Source organism: Megalops cyprinoides, chromosome 12 (assembly GCF_013368585.1).
Source record: "Megalops cyprinoides isolate fMegCyp1 chromosome 12, fMegCyp1.pri, whole genome shotgun sequence".
Lineage (NCBI taxonomy): Eukaryota > Metazoa > Chordata > Actinopteri > Elopiformes > Megalopidae > Megalops > Megalops cyprinoides.
This window is the reverse complement of record NC_050594.1, coordinates 16061181-16081960: the sequence shown is the minus strand read 5'-3', so window position 1 is coordinate 16081960 and position 20780 is coordinate 16061181. Positions and strand designations below refer to the sequence as shown.

At 44.9% G+C, this 20780-nt stretch overlaps 1 protein-coding gene across 3 annotated transcripts in view; it reads right to left on the bottom strand.

Moving 5' to 3' along the window:
• Positions 1–20780, bottom strand: part of sobpa (sine oculis binding protein homolog (Drosophila) a) — a 53481-nt gene that overhangs the window by 16054 nt on the left and 16647 nt on the right. For 2 of the 3 annotated variants that reach the window (XM_036542335.1, XM_036542336.1), the window contains 2 exons: positions 17398–17549; positions 16850–16873 (listed from right to left, as the gene is read on the bottom strand). In XM_036542335.1, the coding sequence (XP_036398228.1) occupies positions 16850–16873; positions 17398–17549 (176 nt within the window). The remainder of the gene's footprint in view (positions 1–16849; positions 16874–17397; positions 17550–20780) is intronic. The other variant, XM_036542338.1, reaches the window with a different exon arrangement.

Below are 20780 nucleotides of genomic sequence, written 5' to 3'. Positions count from 1 at the left end.
TCCTTAGCCGTTAAGGTGATAATCCTCAATGGCTGAGTTTCTTCATTGCCTTTTACCTCAACATATCCCAGAAAATTTTCATCCCAAATATGAATGGACAGAAAATGGAAGATTATCTCAAAATTTAAAAACTAAAATATTCTTTTGTCCTACAGTGCAATCAGGTGTAATATATGTACCTGCTGGTCTGGCGCAATAAAGCTCTGCATGAGGTCTCCACACAATGCCTTGAAGCAACAACATTGTTCTTCTCCTGTGTGTTCTTCAGTGTTTGTAGGGGGGCATTGAGGTGGTGGATGTTCTGCTGGTGTATATGGAAAAGGAGCTCAGTCTATAGAAACAGCACAAGAGGCTCCACTGAGAGCAAGCAGGAGAGCGACCTAAGCTCACACGGGGATCAGATGGAGGGAACAGGATTCTGGTCTGAGAGCACTCTCTGGTTCATTAGCGCCTCTCTCTCCCGGCAAAAACAGCAGTAGCACAGCGCGGACCATTAGCACCGCTCCGGGGCCCCCCACTGCACTGCGACCACGCCCTCTGCTCCTCGGTCACCCATGGAAACTGATTATGCCATCAGGGCAATGAGTCGAAAAGATGAGATACATGCGCACACACATACGCGTGCATACACACTATATACATATCCACACCCACAAACACACACACACACACACACACACACAAACACCATACACGCATGCACACAGACCACGTGCATATACACCTGCACACACATACCCACACACACAAACACCACTCACACCACATACATATACACCTGCACACACACAAACACCACCAACACACACTACACACACTACATACACTACACACACCACACACACACACACACACACACACACACACACACAGATGCTCACGTGTCATTATGCAGGCTCCATTTCATGCGGCATTAAAGCTACGGCTCCCCTGGCCCGCCGCCAGCTCATTTACATAAAGCGCTAATGAGGCCCTGGCGCAGTCGTGCCGGCCCGACGGCCATCAGCCCTGCCAGGATGCCCAGACGCAGCGCCTGGCACAGGCTTGTGGCCCCGCCAGCGCGCCCATGCAGCGAGCTCAGCACCAGACATCGGCCGCACCAGCCTGCCAAGGAACAGAGGTAAGCGGCGGGCACCAGAAGCTCCGAGCGGGCCCAGAAGCTCAGAACACGGAGCCGAGCGCAGGGAAAGGGCTGCTGGCCCCTGGCCGGCGTGGACCAGCGCACACATGGATGTCTGATGTAGAGAGGAAAAGGCTGGCCCGGAGAGAAGCAATCCGGCTGCTTCGGTCCAAGACTCCCACCGTGTGCCACGGCCCCACACTGTCTATCTCTCAAATTCGCACTGCCAGCACAGACAGGTGTGCTTCCTGTCAGTCTGACTGCTCCGCAATGCTGTACGGCCTTCCCAGCCTGGCTGCTCTGTGACACTGCAACACCTCCCCAGGCTGCCTGTGTGTGTGTGTGTGTGTGTGTGTGTGTGCGCATGTGTGTGGACATTTTGGATTATATATTTTCAGGGATTAAGCTACAGTCTTAACTCTTCAAAATGTAGGGGTATCATGGCTAGATTCTCCAGATGAATTGTTGAAACACTGCATATCAGGGTATCTGTGACTTCAGAGATACAGCTTAAACCTCTACCTTAGTTAGGGGCAGTGTCAAGCTGATGTGTACATATTCTGAATGGGTGAAATCTTTTTTTAAAACAACTGTGTATAAATTATGATATAGCTACCATAGACCAGGTGATCCTAAGACAAGGCCACACCCAACAAAACTGCTGGAGAAAGCCACAGCCAGGAAAGAAAATATATATTTGAGATGTGAGTGAATGTGTATGAGTGTGTCTCTATATGCATGCGTGTGAAATTGTGCGTATCTGTGCATATGTGCACGCATGTATGTGCATATGTGTGTGTGTGTGTGTGTGTGTGTGTGTGAGCTTGTGTGTGTATATGTGTGTCTGTGAGTGTATGTGTGTTTTGTGTTTGCGTGCGTGTAAGTGTGTGTGTGTGTGTGTATGTGTGTATGTACTTGTGTGTGTGTGTGTGTGTGTGTGTGTGTGTGTATCTGTGTGTTTGTGTGCGTGCATGCTCAGTGTTCAGGGTTTTGCTGTTCTCTTATCCCTCCACTTTGAGCAGCAGAGTTTTTTCTCTTAATGGCTGGCAGCTATGAAATAATCACTGCTCTCCCACTCGAGCATGGCAGGGTGAGCAGGCCTGAGTGTTCCTGCCCTGCCTGCCTCTGACAGACAGGTGCGCCCATATCCAAACCCTCAACTGAGGCTCGCCTCACTCCTAATTGGCAAATTACACTGGATGCCATGCAAGTTGTGCATTGTTTATGGAAATGGCCTTGTTTTGTGCCTGTCAGGAGCAATGTGACATTCCCCCTCTAGCCCTGAGGATCCTCCAGGAAAGAGAAGCGTGGATACGTGCAAGTCTCTGGGAAGATTTCAGAAAAGGAGGAAAAAAGAAAACATGGTGGGGGGGGGGCAAGTGTTGTAAAGCAGATGGAGGAGCAAAGTCGGGAGTTATAATTAGAAGTTTGAATTAGTCTTTTATTTTCTGCCTTGTCTCAAAGTTCACTGTTATTCCCAGTATCTGTCTGGCATGAATACTCTTCCACGAAGAATGTGTGTGTGTGTGTGTGTGCGTGTGTGTGTGTGTGTGTATCTGTGTTTGTTTTTGTGTGCATGCGTGTGTGTGCGTATATGCTTGTGTGCATGCACAAGTTAAATCACTTCTTGTCTGTTCTCTTTATGTCCTGTTAGATATAGTGGCTGCAGGGAGGTTTAGTGTTTTTTAGGCTCAGAAATCTGCTGCCATGAGTAGATTTAAGACCTGCATGAACCTGGCTGAGATTACCATCAAGATATCTGATATCTAAAAGCCTTAAGATACATGGGGAAATCATACCATTTTGGAGGAGGCCGCCCTATTTAATTCTAATCTCAACTCATAAAAATGTGTTTCTACTGACTTACAGAAAATAAGTAGTGTGTGTGAGTAACTTGGCATTTTTGTACAGTGACCTGGTGTCCTCTCTTATCCAGCATTGCCTCCATTTTTCTGTCCTCCACGCTGACTCTGACAGCCTCAGTATCCCCTGTCAAATACTGAGCACGCACATCACCCTCCACTCAGTCCAATCCCATTAAAAACCACAAAACTCAACAGACCCGAGAGTCAGTTCTCTTGCCCAGGCTAAGCTGCTGTTTCATTCTAAACCGGGGCTGAATGAGGCACAAGCTCACAAAATGTGTGTGCAACTTGATGAAGGTGGAACCACAGCTGTACTATAATGGAACCACTGTCTACACAGGCCATAATGATAGCATTGGCTATGAGGGAGCTGGACCTATCCTTGTACACATGAACCAAACCAGGAACAATGGGAACAACCTGCAAACATGGAAGCTGGTGCTGAAGAAGACCTGAATCTCATTACATGTGAGGGAAGAACTTGGAGACCACATGTTCCCTGTTGGAGAGGAATTTGGATATCTTCAACATTAACAGGGGCAGGCAGACAGAGAAAATGGGCTGGGGACAGAGATGTAGAGAGGGAGGGAGGACGACTGAAATGGACAGATGGAAAAAAGACAGAAAGACAAAGTGGGAAAAGAAGGGGAATTCATTCTGTGCTGCGGACCCCGTGGCCCTCAGAGTTATTGCAGGGAACACCTTCGAAGGGAACAGAAAAAAAAGGCTTCTCCTTTCAGTGTTACAAAAGTAAAGCAAACAACACGTCTGATTCAATAACCCCTGAACACATTTAAAACTGGTACCAGGGCCAGGATTCTGAGAATGAGCTCTGTGAGTTCAGTCATGAGGAGACAGAAACAGGAGATAATAGGTTCAGCACTACAACACACGATTGCTTTTGAAATGTGGCACCACAGAGCGCAATGGAACGCTACATTTCCTGAGAGTAGCCCATCTCTGGTGCATAACAGCACAAACAAGTAAAAACACTTTGAAATGCTAATTTCTTCCAAACTGGGATGGGTCCAGCACATGGGAGCAGTGACAGACAGCGCAGTGGAAACAGACGGTGAGCTGATTTTCATCTTGGCAAAGCTCATTTTAAGTCATCTCTTTATTCTCACAGCAGTGTTATAAACTCATACAACCGTATGCAGACACATGCATGCACACACACACACACACACACAGGCACACACGCACACACATACACATACATACACACACACAGTGCATGCACACGCGCACACGTGCACACACACACACGTGCACACACACACACACACACACACACACACACACTTTGATCTGAAAGAGGACCAAGCCTAAAAATATAAAAAGACCCCATAGACCTTGCATCAAGCCAGCTTCTATCAGCACTAGACTTTCAGCCCATCACTGGCCCCTTAAAAGCACATGCATGCTCACCACAGAATGAACAGGTGAAGTAAAAAAAAAAAACATGCTTCACAATGAGCATGTGATACTTAATGATAATTAAGTACAAAGAGGAAATGGGAACAGGCAGGTGGTACAGAACAGGTGAAGAAAGGCACAGAAAGACACAGTGTGAGTGCCCCCACACAGAGTGAGATGGAGATGGATAATCCTTCAGAAAGCACAAAGCAGACAGTGAGCTCAATCGGCAGTGAACGGCTCACCAGGAATAAGGAGAAGATCGCTTTTTACCATGCTGTGCAGCTCCCCGCGCTACATTATCCTATTACCGAATGTCACTTTGAAATTGGGTCCTCTATAGGACCAGACATCTGCCAATCACACATGCATTACTGAAGCCTTTTTACAAGCGAGCTGCAGCTCGAAGAACACCGAAGGTTGCGACATGCGACTCACTGATCTGAGATCAGGTGAAAGTCAATCACCACCTCTATTCCTGATGTTTGAACAGCAGAGAGATGCTGGCTGGGGCTCAGCAGCTCAAAGCAGAATCAATAACAAGCTTTTGAAAGGTCAAGGGTGCACTCATTTTGATTCTGTGTCTTCACTGACGTACACATCTGTCAGTGACAAATGTATCCTACCACAGAGCTTTCATCCGAAGCCTACACTCACTCAGACACTGATACATATTTAACCAAGTCTCAAACACTAACGTATGCATATTTAACCACGTGTCAACATTCATTTACACACAGTTAACCACGTGCCAATCTGCCCACTCCACCATAAGAACCTCCGGCACACAAATCCTTTCGATAACCTAATGTATACGTTCTCATTAATACTTCAGAACAAACATCTGCTGGTGATTCAAGCCAGAGATGAGGGGGAGGAGAGGGAGAGGGGAAGAATGAAAGGAGAGATAGTGCTCCTGCATCTTTTTCTTATCAGCCTCCATCTCAGCTCAGATTTGCTGTATTCCTTCACCTGAACAATTACCCAGCAAACACTGCTGATGGGATGTGCTCAGTGGAAGGGGTCAGGATGACTGTGGGCAGGGTTACTGATGTTTCGTATTGAGGGTGTTGGTGATGTAGAGGGAATTTCAGTGGAATGGGAGCATTGACATTTGGTGTTCATTAGAGAGGCAGAGGGTGTTTTGGAGGGGGATGATGGCAATGTGAAATGGGTGCAGATACTTTGTAGTTGGGGTGCTGAATAATATTGGGTGGGTACTGGTGTTCAGTAAAGGAATACAATGTTGTTTATAGAAATGCATTGCTGTTCAGCCAAGGGGTTGATGGCATTAGCTGGAAGGGGTGATAACATTGTGGAGTGGTGATGATATTAGCTGGATAAGGTGGTGATATTAGTTGGATGGGGTGGTGATATTAGCTGCTGGGGTGGTGATATTAGTTGCGGGGGGGGGGGGGTTATATTAGTTGGAGGGGGTGGGGGTGGTGATATTAGTTGGAGAGGGTGGTGATATTAGTTGCTGGGGTGGTGATATTAGTTGCAGGGGGTGGTGATATTAGTTACAAAGTGTGGTGATGTTAGGTGCAGGGGTGGTTATATTGGTTGCAGGGGGTGGTGATATAAGTTACAAATTGTGGTGATATTAGTTTCAGGGGCTGGTGATATTAGTAGCAGGGGTGGTTATATTAGTTGCAGGGTTGCAGGGGGTGGTGATATTAGTTAGAGAAGCATGATGGGATGATGGATGGCATTAGGTGAAAGGTATTGTTCAGTGGAGGATGGGGGTGATAACAGTAGGTTGAGGGGTGATGGTAATAGTTTTTGAGTTAATCCCTTTAGGGGCTCAGAGCCCAGTGACTGTGTCTGTGGTGTCCATGGCGACAGCACAGCCCCAGGGGTACAGGGGGAGGGGCTGCAGACAATGGAATGTCACTGGATCCTTTTAGTTTTTTATGTTTTTCGTTCTAAAAATAACACATTTAAGCAAGTGAAAATAGCGTACAAAAACTAAAAGAGGTAGCATGCCCTTCCTGCTCTACAGTGATGCCCATTAATGGCTGTCAAGTATTCACACCCGGCTCAACACCAGACCCTTGTTAATGTACCATAAGTGAGAGGGTGACTCCAGTTCTGTGCTAAACAAAAAACCCCGGGAAAGTGTCAGGATTGATAAATCATATTTGTCACAGCCAATGACGTGAAGTGAATTTGGTATGTCAATCTTAACGTTTTAAAAATCTTACAGACCTTTTCAGGATTCATCCACCTCTTTTGACTTGACTGTACATGTCACCATACTGAGGTTGAATCTGACCACATTAAAAGTTGAAATAGGAATCTGCAACCATGTTTAGGCACTGCATAAACAACAGAAAACCCTTCACTTCTTAAATGAGTGTTAAATGCTAATAATAAGGATCTCATCCTGACCTTCCCTTAGTGTCCTGTAAGACAGGTCTGTACCTGGACAAGCTCATCACTTTAGCTACTCTAAAGATATTGAACCAACAAACCTAAGAAAATACGAAGAGTGAGTTTCATTAATCTAACTATGTGACTAATCAGTCTCCCTGGGGTTTCTGTGTTGATGATTGACGCTGAAAAACATTTTTATCTCCTTTTTTTGTATAGTAAAAATCATTTTAAATATTTAAATTTCACCACAGAGTTATAAGCTCTACTGATATAGAGCTTTTTTTTTCTTGCCCTTTCTTGAGTTTCATTAAAGTATGTATATATGGCAGTGGTCTCAGTAATAACAGGCCTTCATGGGAAATCGTTATATTGAGTTTGTCATATTCTGGAGGCATAATCATTAACAATTATCACTAAAAGGCCGGCACTGCATTTCCCTTGGTTATCGGTGAGATTGAACAGGCAATAATGTCCTGTTTTCTTTGGCAGGAGAGCTGGCTAAGCCCACGTATTTGAGGGCAGATTTAGTGGTGTCCGAGTCCGCTCTGCGCAACCGTAGCCAGGGGCTCTGATCATTCTCGCGGTGAGCCTCTCCCCCATTTCTCCCATGACGCAAACCAGTCCTGAGGTTTCATTTGTTTTTGTTTTTTTCTTTATTCGAATTTAAATACATGTTTATATTACGGCTATATATGGCACGCCGGCGGTCCGGACTGAAATGGAAAGGGACGAGCTCGCATTGTTGTGCCCTGACGAACGCGCAGCGCTATGCTGCCAATGTCGCCCGTGCTGCTCCTTTGTCCCGCAGACGCTGGGTCACACGCGAATCTGTCTCTGCCTCTCTCCTACAATATGTCAGCAATGACAACTGACAGGGACGACTACATGGCCCTCAGCTGCTCCGCGGGCCTGGCAGACAGACAGGCCGATTTGGGACGGAGCATGTCACTCTTAGGAGGTGCAGACGCACCCCGGAACCAAAGTAGGCCATGCAGAGGGAGCTCTTTGTGACACTGGGTAATGCAACACTCCCGCACCAAGGAAACTCTTAAAAGTCAGCCCATCTGTCATATTACAGTCTCTGGTTTGCACCTAAGATCTATCTGACAATAGTGACCTTATATGTCATATTATATATTACACTGTACGTCCTGATACCCGTATATGTTAACTGGTCACACATTATTGAGAGATCCAACATTTCTTACAAGGTTCTTTCTGAAAGCAAAAATGTATCAAAATAATTTAAAATAAGTGTTTGTATGTTAAAGGGAAGGATTAATGCTGATTGAATCCATGGGACATTGTATGTGTCACTGCTCTGTTCAGAAATCACACCAATCGCTGTATTCCTGTGAGAGACCTGCACTTCAGGTTCATGATGCTACTGGGTCATGCTGCTGCTGTTGTTTTTGATTTATATCCCTGGTTCCTCTAGGTAGTGCTGGTTGGCAGACAGACTATAGTCTTTCAGGCTATACGGACTCTTTTCCCTCGGTCACTGCAACCATTCAAATCCCCATGTTTCCACTAAGTCGGACGGCATATGGAGTCTGGGGGCTGTGTGTGTATGTCTGCATGTGTGTGTGACTCTGTGTGTGTGTGTATGCATGAGACACAATTTTGCACCAAGGCGACTGCCAAGTCTATCTGCATCTCCTATCTCTCATCTCTCCCCACTCATGGCAACATTCTCTCTCTCTCATATATACACAGAGGTATACCTTTCCTTTCCAAAATTTTATCAGTAGTTGTTCCTTTTTTTACTCATCCCAAATAGGTAAAAGCAAACAAAAAAATAAATAAATAACTGGGAACAAGTTCAAGTTAAAGCCTGCACCTGTCAGGATAAAACCAGGATCTGAAGACTGATTCAGTGAGCTTCTTCAACACTGTCTCAAGCCCTATAAATGGCAATTAAAACAAACTTTTAACTGGACAAATTTGCTCTGTAGTCCGCACTCAATAAATGTAGTAACAGGGATAAATCAGGATTGTTAAAGAACCACACTTGAATACCTTTACAAAGGTAAACCTTCATCTCAGCAGAAAGTTAAATAAATTCTTGACCGCAATGCCTTGAGCACGAGCTACATCATACTAAGAGATATATAGTGTGCACAAGACCAAAGTATCGACCTTAACCTGCCGCCATTGCTGAGGGCTGTATTTCACTTGGCTCTTGCTCAGCCTTTCACAATCTGAAGCAGAGAAAGGAAGCAGTGATTTCTAAACGAGCGACTTGGTAAACGAGTGCGGTGAGGAACGTCCTGGGTTTTGGCCACCGGGCTCGGGGCAGAGCTCTCACGCAACCCCGCTGAGCGCCACACAGCCTCTTTAGACACGGGGAACTATTTCCAGGGAGCGGTTGCTCCCTCTATAAAACGGCAGAGAGGTTTCTGGCATGCCGCGCTGTCCGAGCTCACATTCATTGAATGGTGGGAAAACTAGACACGATGAATCAAAGGCCAATTTCAGTCCTTTTGAACAGTGTGCAGCAAAACCTGTCACTGTATCTCAGAAGACAGCAGGAATATATATCCATAATTGTATTTCCTAAAGTGTTATGTCTGTACATTTGTAATTGAGATGCTGATTGTGACATATATGTAAATTGTATTTCATAAATTGCAACATATACTTTTTTCTTCTACTTTCCCTTTGATTCACTGAGGTTACTTAATGTCATGTCATGAGGTGCGCCTTATGCAAGGCCAGAAGTCCAGATAACAGCAACAGAATTTTTACATTGTTGCAAATTTCAAGACTTACTTAAATCTGTGGGAACAGACTGAGATTACTGGTTCAGCATTTATATGTTCTCAGTGCCAGGACACCCGCATTCTCATTTTTTTACACTCCCAAGTTCCACATTCACATGTTTTTGGCCTTTTGTTGGATAAGATGCACCACATGACACAACAAATCTCAGTAAATCACAAGTTAGAGGGTTTCATGAAAGAAACAGGCCGACCAATTTCAGCCAAAGGACATTGTTGTGTCTTGATCTCATGGGTGGAGCCTAGGATGATGGGAATGGTGACACTTTGTGCTTTTGTTGTGCGTGGCAAGCCAGCCTCTCCCATGTTTAAAAATTGGAAATTCCTTGTACATAGGGTGATGTTTGGAAACGGCTGGGGGTGAAACCTGAGCCCCCCGCTAACAGTGACCACAGAGCCGGGTCGGGTTGCGTAGACGAGGCAGCTGCAGGTATTTACGGAAACCCGACACCTCGACCAGGCCCCACGCTCTCCCTTTCAGACAAGCACTGACAAGCGAAAAGGCAACATTTTTACTCCGCAGTTGGAAAAACTGGAGGGTATGTTGCGGCCGACCTTGCGGTATATATAAAAAAAAGGCAGCAGATGTATCATTTTCATCATGCATGAATATAATATAGCAGGAAGGATCTGGAATCAGCATAAACCTCTGTGAAAAAAAAGGCCTTGGTGAATAAGGGTTTCCTTTCTCTCTGCTCTGTGTGGGGAAAATGTGTACTGCCCGCCACTGATCTGCTGGGTCACCCCACTGTGGAGTTTTCTCAATCACGATTTCTTCACTTCACTCCCACTTGTCAGGCAACCCGATGACTGCCTCCTGCTCCATTAACATGTAACTGATACTGAGGTGCCTCTCCCCTCTCTCTGACTCCCCACCACGGGCCTCTGGGGATCACCCAGCATGCCTCTAGCACACAAAACAAAGTTGTGACATCATCAGCAGTGACATGGCTGCAGCCTGAAGCAGAGAGGAGAGAACATTGTGGAGGAGGGTGGTTGGGGGGGTGTATATGCTGATGATTGACAGAAAGGGGTGGGCCAGCACAGTGTGGAGGTGGTTGTTGGGGGGGGGGTTGGGGTGGGATAACTGGAGGGCTAAATGTGTCACCTGATTTTTTTTTTGTTCCACTTTGACATTAATTAAAGTCAGAGTCACAATGTGAGCGAAATTCATGAATTTGCTCTATGGTTCCACTTTTGCTATGCCCGGTCCCAGAACTGAGAGGTGTAAAGAGAACAAACATAGGTATGAGGTTCACGCACAATTAGAGAAATAGGAGGGCTTTACTGCAGCCCTTCCCAAATGATGAAATCTCCTCTGATTGATTGACTTCATCATGGGGGCTGAATGGAGGTCCAATCACTGCACGGCTACCAGATGGTAACAATCAAAAGGACTTTTTATCACGGATTGCCACAGCAAGTGAATGTCCACAAAGTACCGAAATCAATCCCATCCAATCCTGTGTATATCCGATCCTTGATTTTAATCAGCGTGGAACCATACGAATACTTCAATTTCAAAGGAACATACAGCCCTGGCGGGAGATGATGAAGCTGGGTGCAGGTGACAGGTGACAGGTGTTTAAGGCAAGAGGGGAATGTTGTTGTTTTCAGCCAACAGACACACGAGCATGTTGAATAACTCTGAGAGAGATGGCTTAGATGAGAGACTTGGATAACCCCAAGGAAGAGCCCGCAGATTTCGGTTATGGTAAGATGCTTTCCAGAGAGGAAACATACTCACACCATCCTGAATTAACAACAGTCACGCAACAATATGCTTTGCTGCCTGCTGCAATTTCCAATATTATTAACTTGAAGTGGAAGCATAATTTGTGAGTAGGGTTTGCATTTTCCAGTTTTAAACAAAAATAACCGGTAAAAACACCCCTGATGGCTTAATTTAACCATGCTGGTTTTATTTATGTTTTTTTTTTTTCTGACAAACTACCAAATCAGAGCCGCATGCGGCGTATAATTTCAGACGTGCACAACAAATTTCAGTTCCAGAACGTATAGAAAATGGTTCTGAAATCTTCTGGGGTGCTTCTATAGGCATGCACAAACACATGTTGCAGGGCTAACTGCAGTCTTCTGTAGGGCATGCAGCATGTGGGTTTGGCTGGGGAACACAACAGCACCAAGAGGGTACAGACTGAAATCTCTCTCCAAATATCAAATGACAAAGTACATTGTTCTGCTCTTGATCACTGCATTTGAGAACGGTTAATACCCTTCATTTATTAACAATAACATAATTTGCTATAGCAGTGTGTTGGAGTGTTCACGTATGTTGTATCTTTTTTCACGGACCTTCAATCAGATTCAAAACAGACATCTGGACCTTCATCATAAGGTGTATTTTCTAAGATTCAAGAGACGTAAACAAAGACTATGGAGGTAACCAAACTTCTGGGAATATATTATTTGTGTGAAAATCCTGTCCACAAGGGTTATTTCACTATACCAATTTGTTACCGCAGAAACCGGAAACAGCCCCAGCACTATGGACCTCTGAGTGTTGGACACAGCCTCTATCCCGTTATAATCAGGAAACCGAGAATGTCCACATGGGGGACGGGAGTGTCCCATTGGACCAGAGAGAACTGGTAGTGGAGACTGAAGTCAAGAGGACTGAGGGGACCTGACTGTGGCACTGGTCTCGCGTGTGAAATCCTCTCCCCGGGTGGGGCTGAAGCACAGACAACACCATCTTTCAGTGTGGCTTTCGGTGTAACGCGACACAGGGAACAATTCGGCGTGACGCAACCGGCGATTGACGGGGGCCAGATAATGTGAACTGTGGTCACATTTCATTATGCACGCTTTCCAGGAACCAATCACCTATATCACCATGACAACTTTTAAGCGGCGAAATGAAGACAACAGACAGCAACACCACATTAAGAGGGGAAACCAGCCCACCCAAGGCCAGATATTTCCCAGACTGAGGAGAAATATCTCGGCCTATAATCTGGTACAACCAACAGCTCAGCATTTTCAAGGGCAAATATTAAAGTGGCATCATTTGCAGCACATCATTTTTACAGTTTTATCGACATGATAACGCTTGGCGTGAAGTTGCTGACGAGACAGCAGACCTGGGTGCATCTGCAGCAGATTTTGTTTACCATGTATCCATCTGTACTAATGACTTAATACATTTGTAATTACTTTTTATCATCCAGTAAATTGTCAATCCATCCTTGAAAAGAATGCTCTGTTAAGATTTGAACCTAGTTCTGAAGGCTTCTGGATCTAAGACAACGTCTCCGTGATGGCTTCCTGATTGAGCATATGATATAAACATCAGGTGTGTAGATTTCCTTACACTTCTCTGGATGCGAAACAGCATCAGAAGGCCGCCCTTCCTGTCTCCAGTAAGCAAATGCTTCAGACAGAATGTGTCCTCTCTGATACACGATCCTCTCTGTTTGTTTTTCAGGATGAGAGGGGGAGAGCGAGAGTGAGAGAACCTGCAGGTAGTGTCCTAAATGTTTCTGACACGTAGACAAAAGCACTGTCGACAGTGTTGGCGTTTTGGCTGAGTGACGCCTGTCAGCACTCGCTCCGGAAAACCTCAACTGTCAAAATTCTGAGCCTCACAGGAAAAACAGCTGGGGATGCTGGGAAAGCCAGCATCTCTCACCACGCTGAGCTAAACAGGGGAGGGATGTAATGGAGTTTAGTTTGGAAGGAGCGCTGGGCATTGAGATATAACACTCTGCACTCTCGGCAGGGGTGAGAGGGTGCCCCTATGCTGAGGGTAGTGATGGGTATTGAAGAGGGGGCACACTTTTTGTGGGGCAGAGTCTTAAGAGTGAAGCGCTCAAACACATGCAATCTTGCAGAGGTGTACACTGTTGCTGGTGATTGGGAAAGTGAGTTCTTTAACTCCTGAGGACAGACCAATACACCATTGTAGAGGTCAGCTTGTAGTTTTGTCTCCGGGTGTTTTTTCAACAGTACAAAAACTAACCACATCATTTCAGCCAACGAGTGTGGGCCTGATTACAAGTGTGCTGTGGGCGGTGAGGTGTGTATACACTACCTCTGTCTGCACAAAAACTCAAGAGATGAACAAAGGGCTACAGTACCATTGATGATCACAGCAAGCAATGAACAATCAAATGATAGGACTTAAGTGTTACAAAGAATAGAAGAGGAGTATTTTACTTCAGGTAAGCCCTGGCCTTGAATTGCAGGGGAAAAGCAGGCAATCATTTCAATCAGGTTTACACTTTGCAATGTAAAAAAGTGTACAACCAAGTCATGACCCACCTGAATTTAATAAAAAAATGTCATATAAAATGTCCACAAAAGAATTTTGTACCATTTTCAGGGCCATCATGTGCTACAGCTCTAGGTGCAGGGCAATGCAATGAAAAAGCAACTACACCATACCAGGTCTTTGGCCTCAGCTTCACAGTGGAAAAGATGATCAGAGACTTACAATGTTGGAGCAGATATGCAGGCCTGATAACACATGCAGCCAGCAATCCTACAGCCGTGCCACCACAGCAGGGTATCTTCAACCCGTAAAAACACATGCCTTTTTTCCATGGAAATCAAAGAGCAGAGGTTTCCAGGAAACCCTCTAATACCGCTGAAACCAAACTGAGTCGTCCATGTTGCTCATGCAGGCTAAGCTAAGCAAGGCTGAGATGTCGGGAAAACATGATCACCCAGCAGAGCTGAAAAGCACATGGTCTGCATGGCGGTGGTGTTGGGTTTCCAGGCCGACGGCCGTGTTATTGGAGAGATATGAAGGTTATCAAACTGCCCGACCTCTCTTCAACGAGCGGAGATAACGCGTGGCGGGGCACACTCACAGGCAAAACCGCAGAACACGTGATGACATCACGTCGATATCTCGGCCTGTCTCCGAACCGAAACACGTTTCCACACGGCAACACGGTGCACGGCCCTGTTTGTGGAGCCAGTCGAAAAGGGTCATTCGTAAATAAATACCGGGTCTCCATAATAGATGGGGGTTGGGACTATTTTATCAGGGAGATTTTTAATTTTCATTTTTCCTGCTGTTTATCAGTAACCAACTGACAGTCGGGGATTATATCAAACAAAAATGTGACAAAATGCAGGGTGGATGAAATGAATATTGAACACACGCAGCAGGCACTACTCTGAAGTTCACTCAGTCCTATTACCCTGGTGATATCATCACAACGTAATTGCATGTAAATGAAGCAAAGAGAATGGCCACTGAGATCTTTTGTAGAGAAAGGGTCGGACCTGTTGCAAAACCCTACAGAATTCACATTACGTTTGGGACACTCTACATGTTATGAAAGGACACACAGGCTGAGATTCAGTGCAAGTGCACCAACCCCATTTTTCCCTGAACTCACAGCTGACGGATTTAAGCAACGGCTTCACATGTTCTGTCCTTACCAATTTAATACACTGTGAAAGTTTTGACAGAAAAAACGTTTTGGATATAAATCAACTGGATCAGAATCACATCAGAATAAATGGGTAATATTATGGTAAAAATATGACAAATTGCAATTATCCAAGCATCCACCAGAGTGTGTGTATTGTTACCCAAATAGAAAGTGCAAAGTAACAATTACATTTAAATGAATGAGTTTCAGAATTACTCCATTATAGAATTAAGCACAAATTTCCCAGTGTTCAGACTGCAAAGAGGCCAATGGGGATACCAACACCTTAATATCATCAATGACCCATCGCCCAAAAATAAAGGATACCATGCATACCTGAACTACCTGTACCTGATCTGTGTATCTCATGTGCTAATCTCATATTTTCATTTTATAGCAGGAACGTAAAATATTCAAAAAATATTCCAAATATTCTTCTCCTGCACATGTATCTCTTTAGCCATGTTACTTATCACATGACCCTGTGGAAACGTGAAACTGAGGTTGTCAAGGGTGCCCACACTTCTGTCTGGTGTGATGGACATGTTTGTAAACTACAATATGCTATGAAAAACTGAAACACTTTTTTGATGTTTTCATTTACCAAAAGAAAGAAAAAAGGAAAGAAAGAAAGTGGGTAAAGTGTGATATAACCACACATTAAAACAGACATTAAAAGCATTGCTCATACATATTGACAAGCATTCCATGTGGACAGTGCAATACCATTTGCATGAAAATGACTAAGAGAATGTAAGTGCAGAGTCCAGGGCACAAAGCACACTTTACGTTTTAGAATCTGTAAAAATGTGAAATTAACGGCATCTGTTATGCAGGTCAATTTGGGCATGTTGAAAATGTCTTTTTTAACTTATTATATATGCTTTGCACATTACTGGAGCTTGAATTAAAGCTTTAATTTGACATGTCTTTATACAAGCCAGTTAGATGAAAAACATTTTAATTCTCATTTTTTATTTTACAAAAGCCCCTGTCCGACTACACATTATAGTACACAAACAGTGATAATAATGGAGAAATGGTGAGGACAGGTGAGGAGCTGTGAAATGGGGGTGACTCTAGCAGCTATGAAAGTATTTTAAGAAAAAGCACTATCTATATAAATGCCCTTTCAAATACATGCACAAGCTGTTATAATACTTCCATTTATTAATAATACTTACTTTCATTATCTATGAAAATTTTAGTTATGTTTACGACAGCAATTTATGAGTGCATGATAACTAATGACATCCTGGAGCGGATACCAATACATAAATGTACTCAAATCAATTGACAGTGAAAAAGTTCAGTCAATTTCACTCCTGCTTAAAATTCATGGAGAAACGTTGATTAATATCTAGTACTGAATGCATGCATCCTCTAATTCTTCAAGTTCATTTCCAGTGATATTTCTAATATTTGCACCCAACGATCAAACGCTCCTGCTGAGTAAGATCATTCTTTACTGCCACTAAACTTGCGTTGTGGGAGGAAAACGATGCTGTTTTTGTCTAGCGGGAGAGTGGATCGTGTGATCGACCGTACGGTAGAGCACTGCTCAGCTCAAGGGGAGCCACAGAGGCCTGAATCCGACGTGCTTTCCTCACAGATAAACCTCTGAGCAGTGTGAAACATACAGGAGTGCAATACGGAGTGACATTTCTCATGCTGTGCAGAACCAGGGACAAAAAGAAAGACGGGAGTCTGCATCTGTGCACAGCGATCCTAACGATCCCACAGATAACTCACAACAGACATCGTGTGTGTGCTCTCCTTCCGCCCACTATCATTATACAGTGCTATGAAGCCTTTGTGACATGTTTTGATGGAAAATTAATCTAAGACAAACAAGGAAAAAAGCAAATACATTATACTTACAGGATAATTCCTTAAATATCCCAGCTTAGAAACAAAAAAAGAGAGCAGAATATGTACACTTCACTTCCTCTTTTAACAAGTTCAGTTTCAAATTCCTGTTCATGACAACACTGTTTCACTGCTGAATTATCAACAGTACCTGAGGCTTTGGGGTGTGACTACAATTTGTAACATTATTAACTACAATTTCCAAATAACTTTTTGGAAGAACACAAACAATATTATTTAGGACTCAGTTATGCATAAAAAGTCATTAATCATATCACTTAATATTTTATAGGAAAACACAGCAGAATCCCCCCAAGCTGAGAATGGAAGGCACAACAATTGCTGGATCAACAGGACCTTGAATTATCCATTTAAAATAAACAAACATCTCTGACAATTTGACTAATTTATTTGCATAAGTATTTAAGAAAACAAGTCTTTCACCACTGCAGTTCTGTCCTGTAAATCCATGTGTAAGCAAAGAGGAAGTGATGTCACCACAACGGTCACGTGGTCTGGTCTGCGCCCTGCCTGACTGGTTGAGAGGAGCAGGTCCTTACCTTGTTGCGTTTGAAGTAGGCCCGGCGGCAGGCGGCAAAGCACTTCTCGCTGCAGAAGCTCTTGAGCTCGCTGCCCATGCTGAGGGAGTAACGTTTCACCCCCACCTTCTGACACCACGCGCACATGATCTGCACATTGGACACATCCTCCTCTGAGACAGGGAGAGAGGGAGAGACAGACAGAGAGAAGCAAACGGACAGAGAAAAGTCAGGTACAGAGCAGGTGTGTACAGGTGATCGCAAGTATGTCATACACACACACAAACACATGCACACACATACAGTATATAGTGCAAACCTCTCAGTGAACACACACACACATACACATATACTCACAAGAAGACTGAATGCGTACGTGTGAAAGAGAGAGATGGAGAGAATGTACACGGTCAGCCTCTCCACCTGTCTCTGAAACACACAGCCACAGTAAGGCAAAGCAGCGCATAGAGGAAGGTAAAAGAGGCCAAAGTCCACTTGGTGGACTCAGGCTCTCCCAAACACTACAATTGAAAAAGCAATGGCAGATGAACAATGACTTTCTGATGTGTCCCAGAGCAAACACAAACACACACCAGAGATTCAGCGGGAAAGCTCTGGCCCTGTCTACCACAGCAGCTGGTGTTAAGGCCCTTGGAGTGTGTGTGTGTGTGTGTGTGTGTGTGTGTGTGTGTGTGTGTGTGTGTGTATGAGTCAGTTCACTGAGAGGTTTGCACTGCTGTTGAGATCTGGGTCACATGTGCAGCAACAAATGGTCACTGTTCTATGATTGATTAACTCTCCCTCGTCTTGTCACGTCCAGCAGCTCGCCTCTAACCTTTCGTAACTCTGCAGTATGGTTTGGTCTCTACAGTGGGGACCACAGTGCCTGTCCAAAGGACAGTTTCCACAGCTGTCTCTCTCTCTCAGACAGGTCAGACAATGGACCCACAGGAGTCCAGCTCTCTCTCCAGTTTGACTTGTGCTATAATCATGATGCCGGGCTCAAACCCTGACAACTCGTACCACTTACACCAGTGTCTGTTTGAAAAGCAGTCGGCACACAAACAGGGCCAGACAGGGCACCAGCACATCTGCCAAGCAACACCAAAGACAAATGTCTGAACGTTAAATCAAACAAAACACAATGCTGTTGAAGACAGCCTTTACAGTAAGACAAGAAAAATATACATATATTTTAAAATAATACACATGCTAGCATGAGCTTCAGTGGCAGGCCCTGACAGACTGTCAGAGGCACTGTTACGTTCTGTCAGCTCAGGGCTCACAAATAGTTTAGATTGTTCATACCCTGCAGAGGACTACAATTTACCCTCCCCGGGGCTAATGTCGAGGTGCATTCTCGTTCAATAATCATGACATCTCTGAACCAATCAGTGATCCGGTGTCCCATCCCAGGTGTCTGAGAGCGTTCGCTGGGTGAACCTTCACTCAAGGCCTTCGCTCTGTCAAAGGATGCAAAAGCCTGCACCATGGTTACTATGGTTGCAGTCCCGCATTCCGAGGAAGGGGCAGGACGAAAGGGAGGCAAATCAATACGTTTGCCGCGGAGCCCGGGGAAGGGGGCGTGTCCAAGCGCTGACAGCAAGACTGGGTGTTGGGGGCGGCGCGGCGCGGTGTGGTATGAGCACACTCAGACCGACACTCGCTGCTTCTGGCAAATGCACCGTGGCACTGCGCTATTAAGAGTCAGGACAACTGCACAGCTCTGTGCCAGTGTACCGGGTGTACTTACTTACATCCCAATTCAAGCAGGGAGACCACACCGAGTTCAACACACACAGAGAAAAAAACACTAATTATCAACTGTCAACAGGGGTGTTGAGATGTGAGCGCTGAGAAGAGACCCAGCAGGTCCATGCAGTTGTGGCACTAAAGTAACACTGCACACAGTGAGCTACACCGATTATTTGTCGGGCGAAAATGAAACTGCCCAGCGAAGATGAGGAAAGGCCTCATCAAATGTGCTGATCCAAGGATTCGACTCCACCTCCCATACTGGAACCGGGCCAGAAAACATCAACGGGCAACCGTTAACGACCGTAGCATTGCGCTCTGCTCTGCTCCGCTCCTCCCCCCCCACGCTCCCCACCGCCGCCTGTCACGGCGTGTCCCCGTGCCCCCGCCGCAGCGAGAGCTGAGTGACAGCGGATCACTCCCATGATGCCCCCTGACAGCTCTCTCCTCCCAGGCAGAGCGAGACTCTGCCTCTTGCCTGAGGGGCTGCTGCTGCGGCTGGGGAGGCTGTGAAAGCATGTTAACAGATGGGGGAATTCAGTAGAAATATCTGCAACCAAACATTTGCTGGAGACACAAAAGATTGCGGGTGAAAAACATATTTCTTTCACAGTGATGGGGCTGAAGAAGGCACTGTCTACCTTTATCTATATACTGTATCTATACTGTATTTATTTACTGTATATATGCGATTATGATACCTGTTCAGTATCTGAACACACAGTATCCCCACAATACGACAGCAGCACAATGACTTTTCAGACCAGAAGTAACAGAAGTATACAACAGTATGCATAAAATGCCCTTAAAGCTGCGCACTTAATGATATTTCTTATTTCTGAGTAATTATCAGCTTAACCGTATATAAAATAGGCTGTTGACCAGGTCATTCATATTCCTTTTAAATTGCTTCAAAAGTAGCCTGACCTGACACACACACACACAAAATCTGTAGCCATGGGTACTAGTAATTACTCCTGTTCCATAAGTCTTTATTCTTCACTGTTATACATGGACTCAATCTGCCTTTGAGACCCATTCATACCAATGTACAGTTATCACATCGCAATCTCTAAGTATGTGGAAGGGGACAAGAAAAAGGTTTTCCATTAATCTTTCATATCTCGCTTAACCTCCTGATCTCTGATCAGTGGACCAAGACAAGTTTGCTCTGAGTTTGCTTTTTTTTCTTGTTAAGCTTAATGCATCTTAAGTGAATTCAGGTTTAAAGAGAGGACTAATTTGCAATTAAGGAGAATAACTCCCTAGGGCCAAAAGATAGCTCTGCAGACGCGGGCTGAATATTTTATGGCACTTTCTTCTGTGCTTCCCGCCCATGTGCAAGGAGACCTTTCAGTGGCAGACAGAGAGAACTCAGAGGCTGCCACGCTATTAAGGATTCCTGGTTTTTTCCCCCCTGAAAGGCCATGATGAGTGAAACTCCATGTTCCCGCATCACTCTTCCTTTCTGTTTTCAAACACACCCAGAAAAGCCTTCCAACCCTCAGCACCAATCTCAACAACCCACATTCCCCAGCCCATGTCAAAGCATTACACTTAAAATGAGATGCAGACTGCATCTCCCTACAGTGTATATATACGGTAAGAAATTTGGCCTGCTTTACATAAACAAAGAGCTCAGGTGTGGG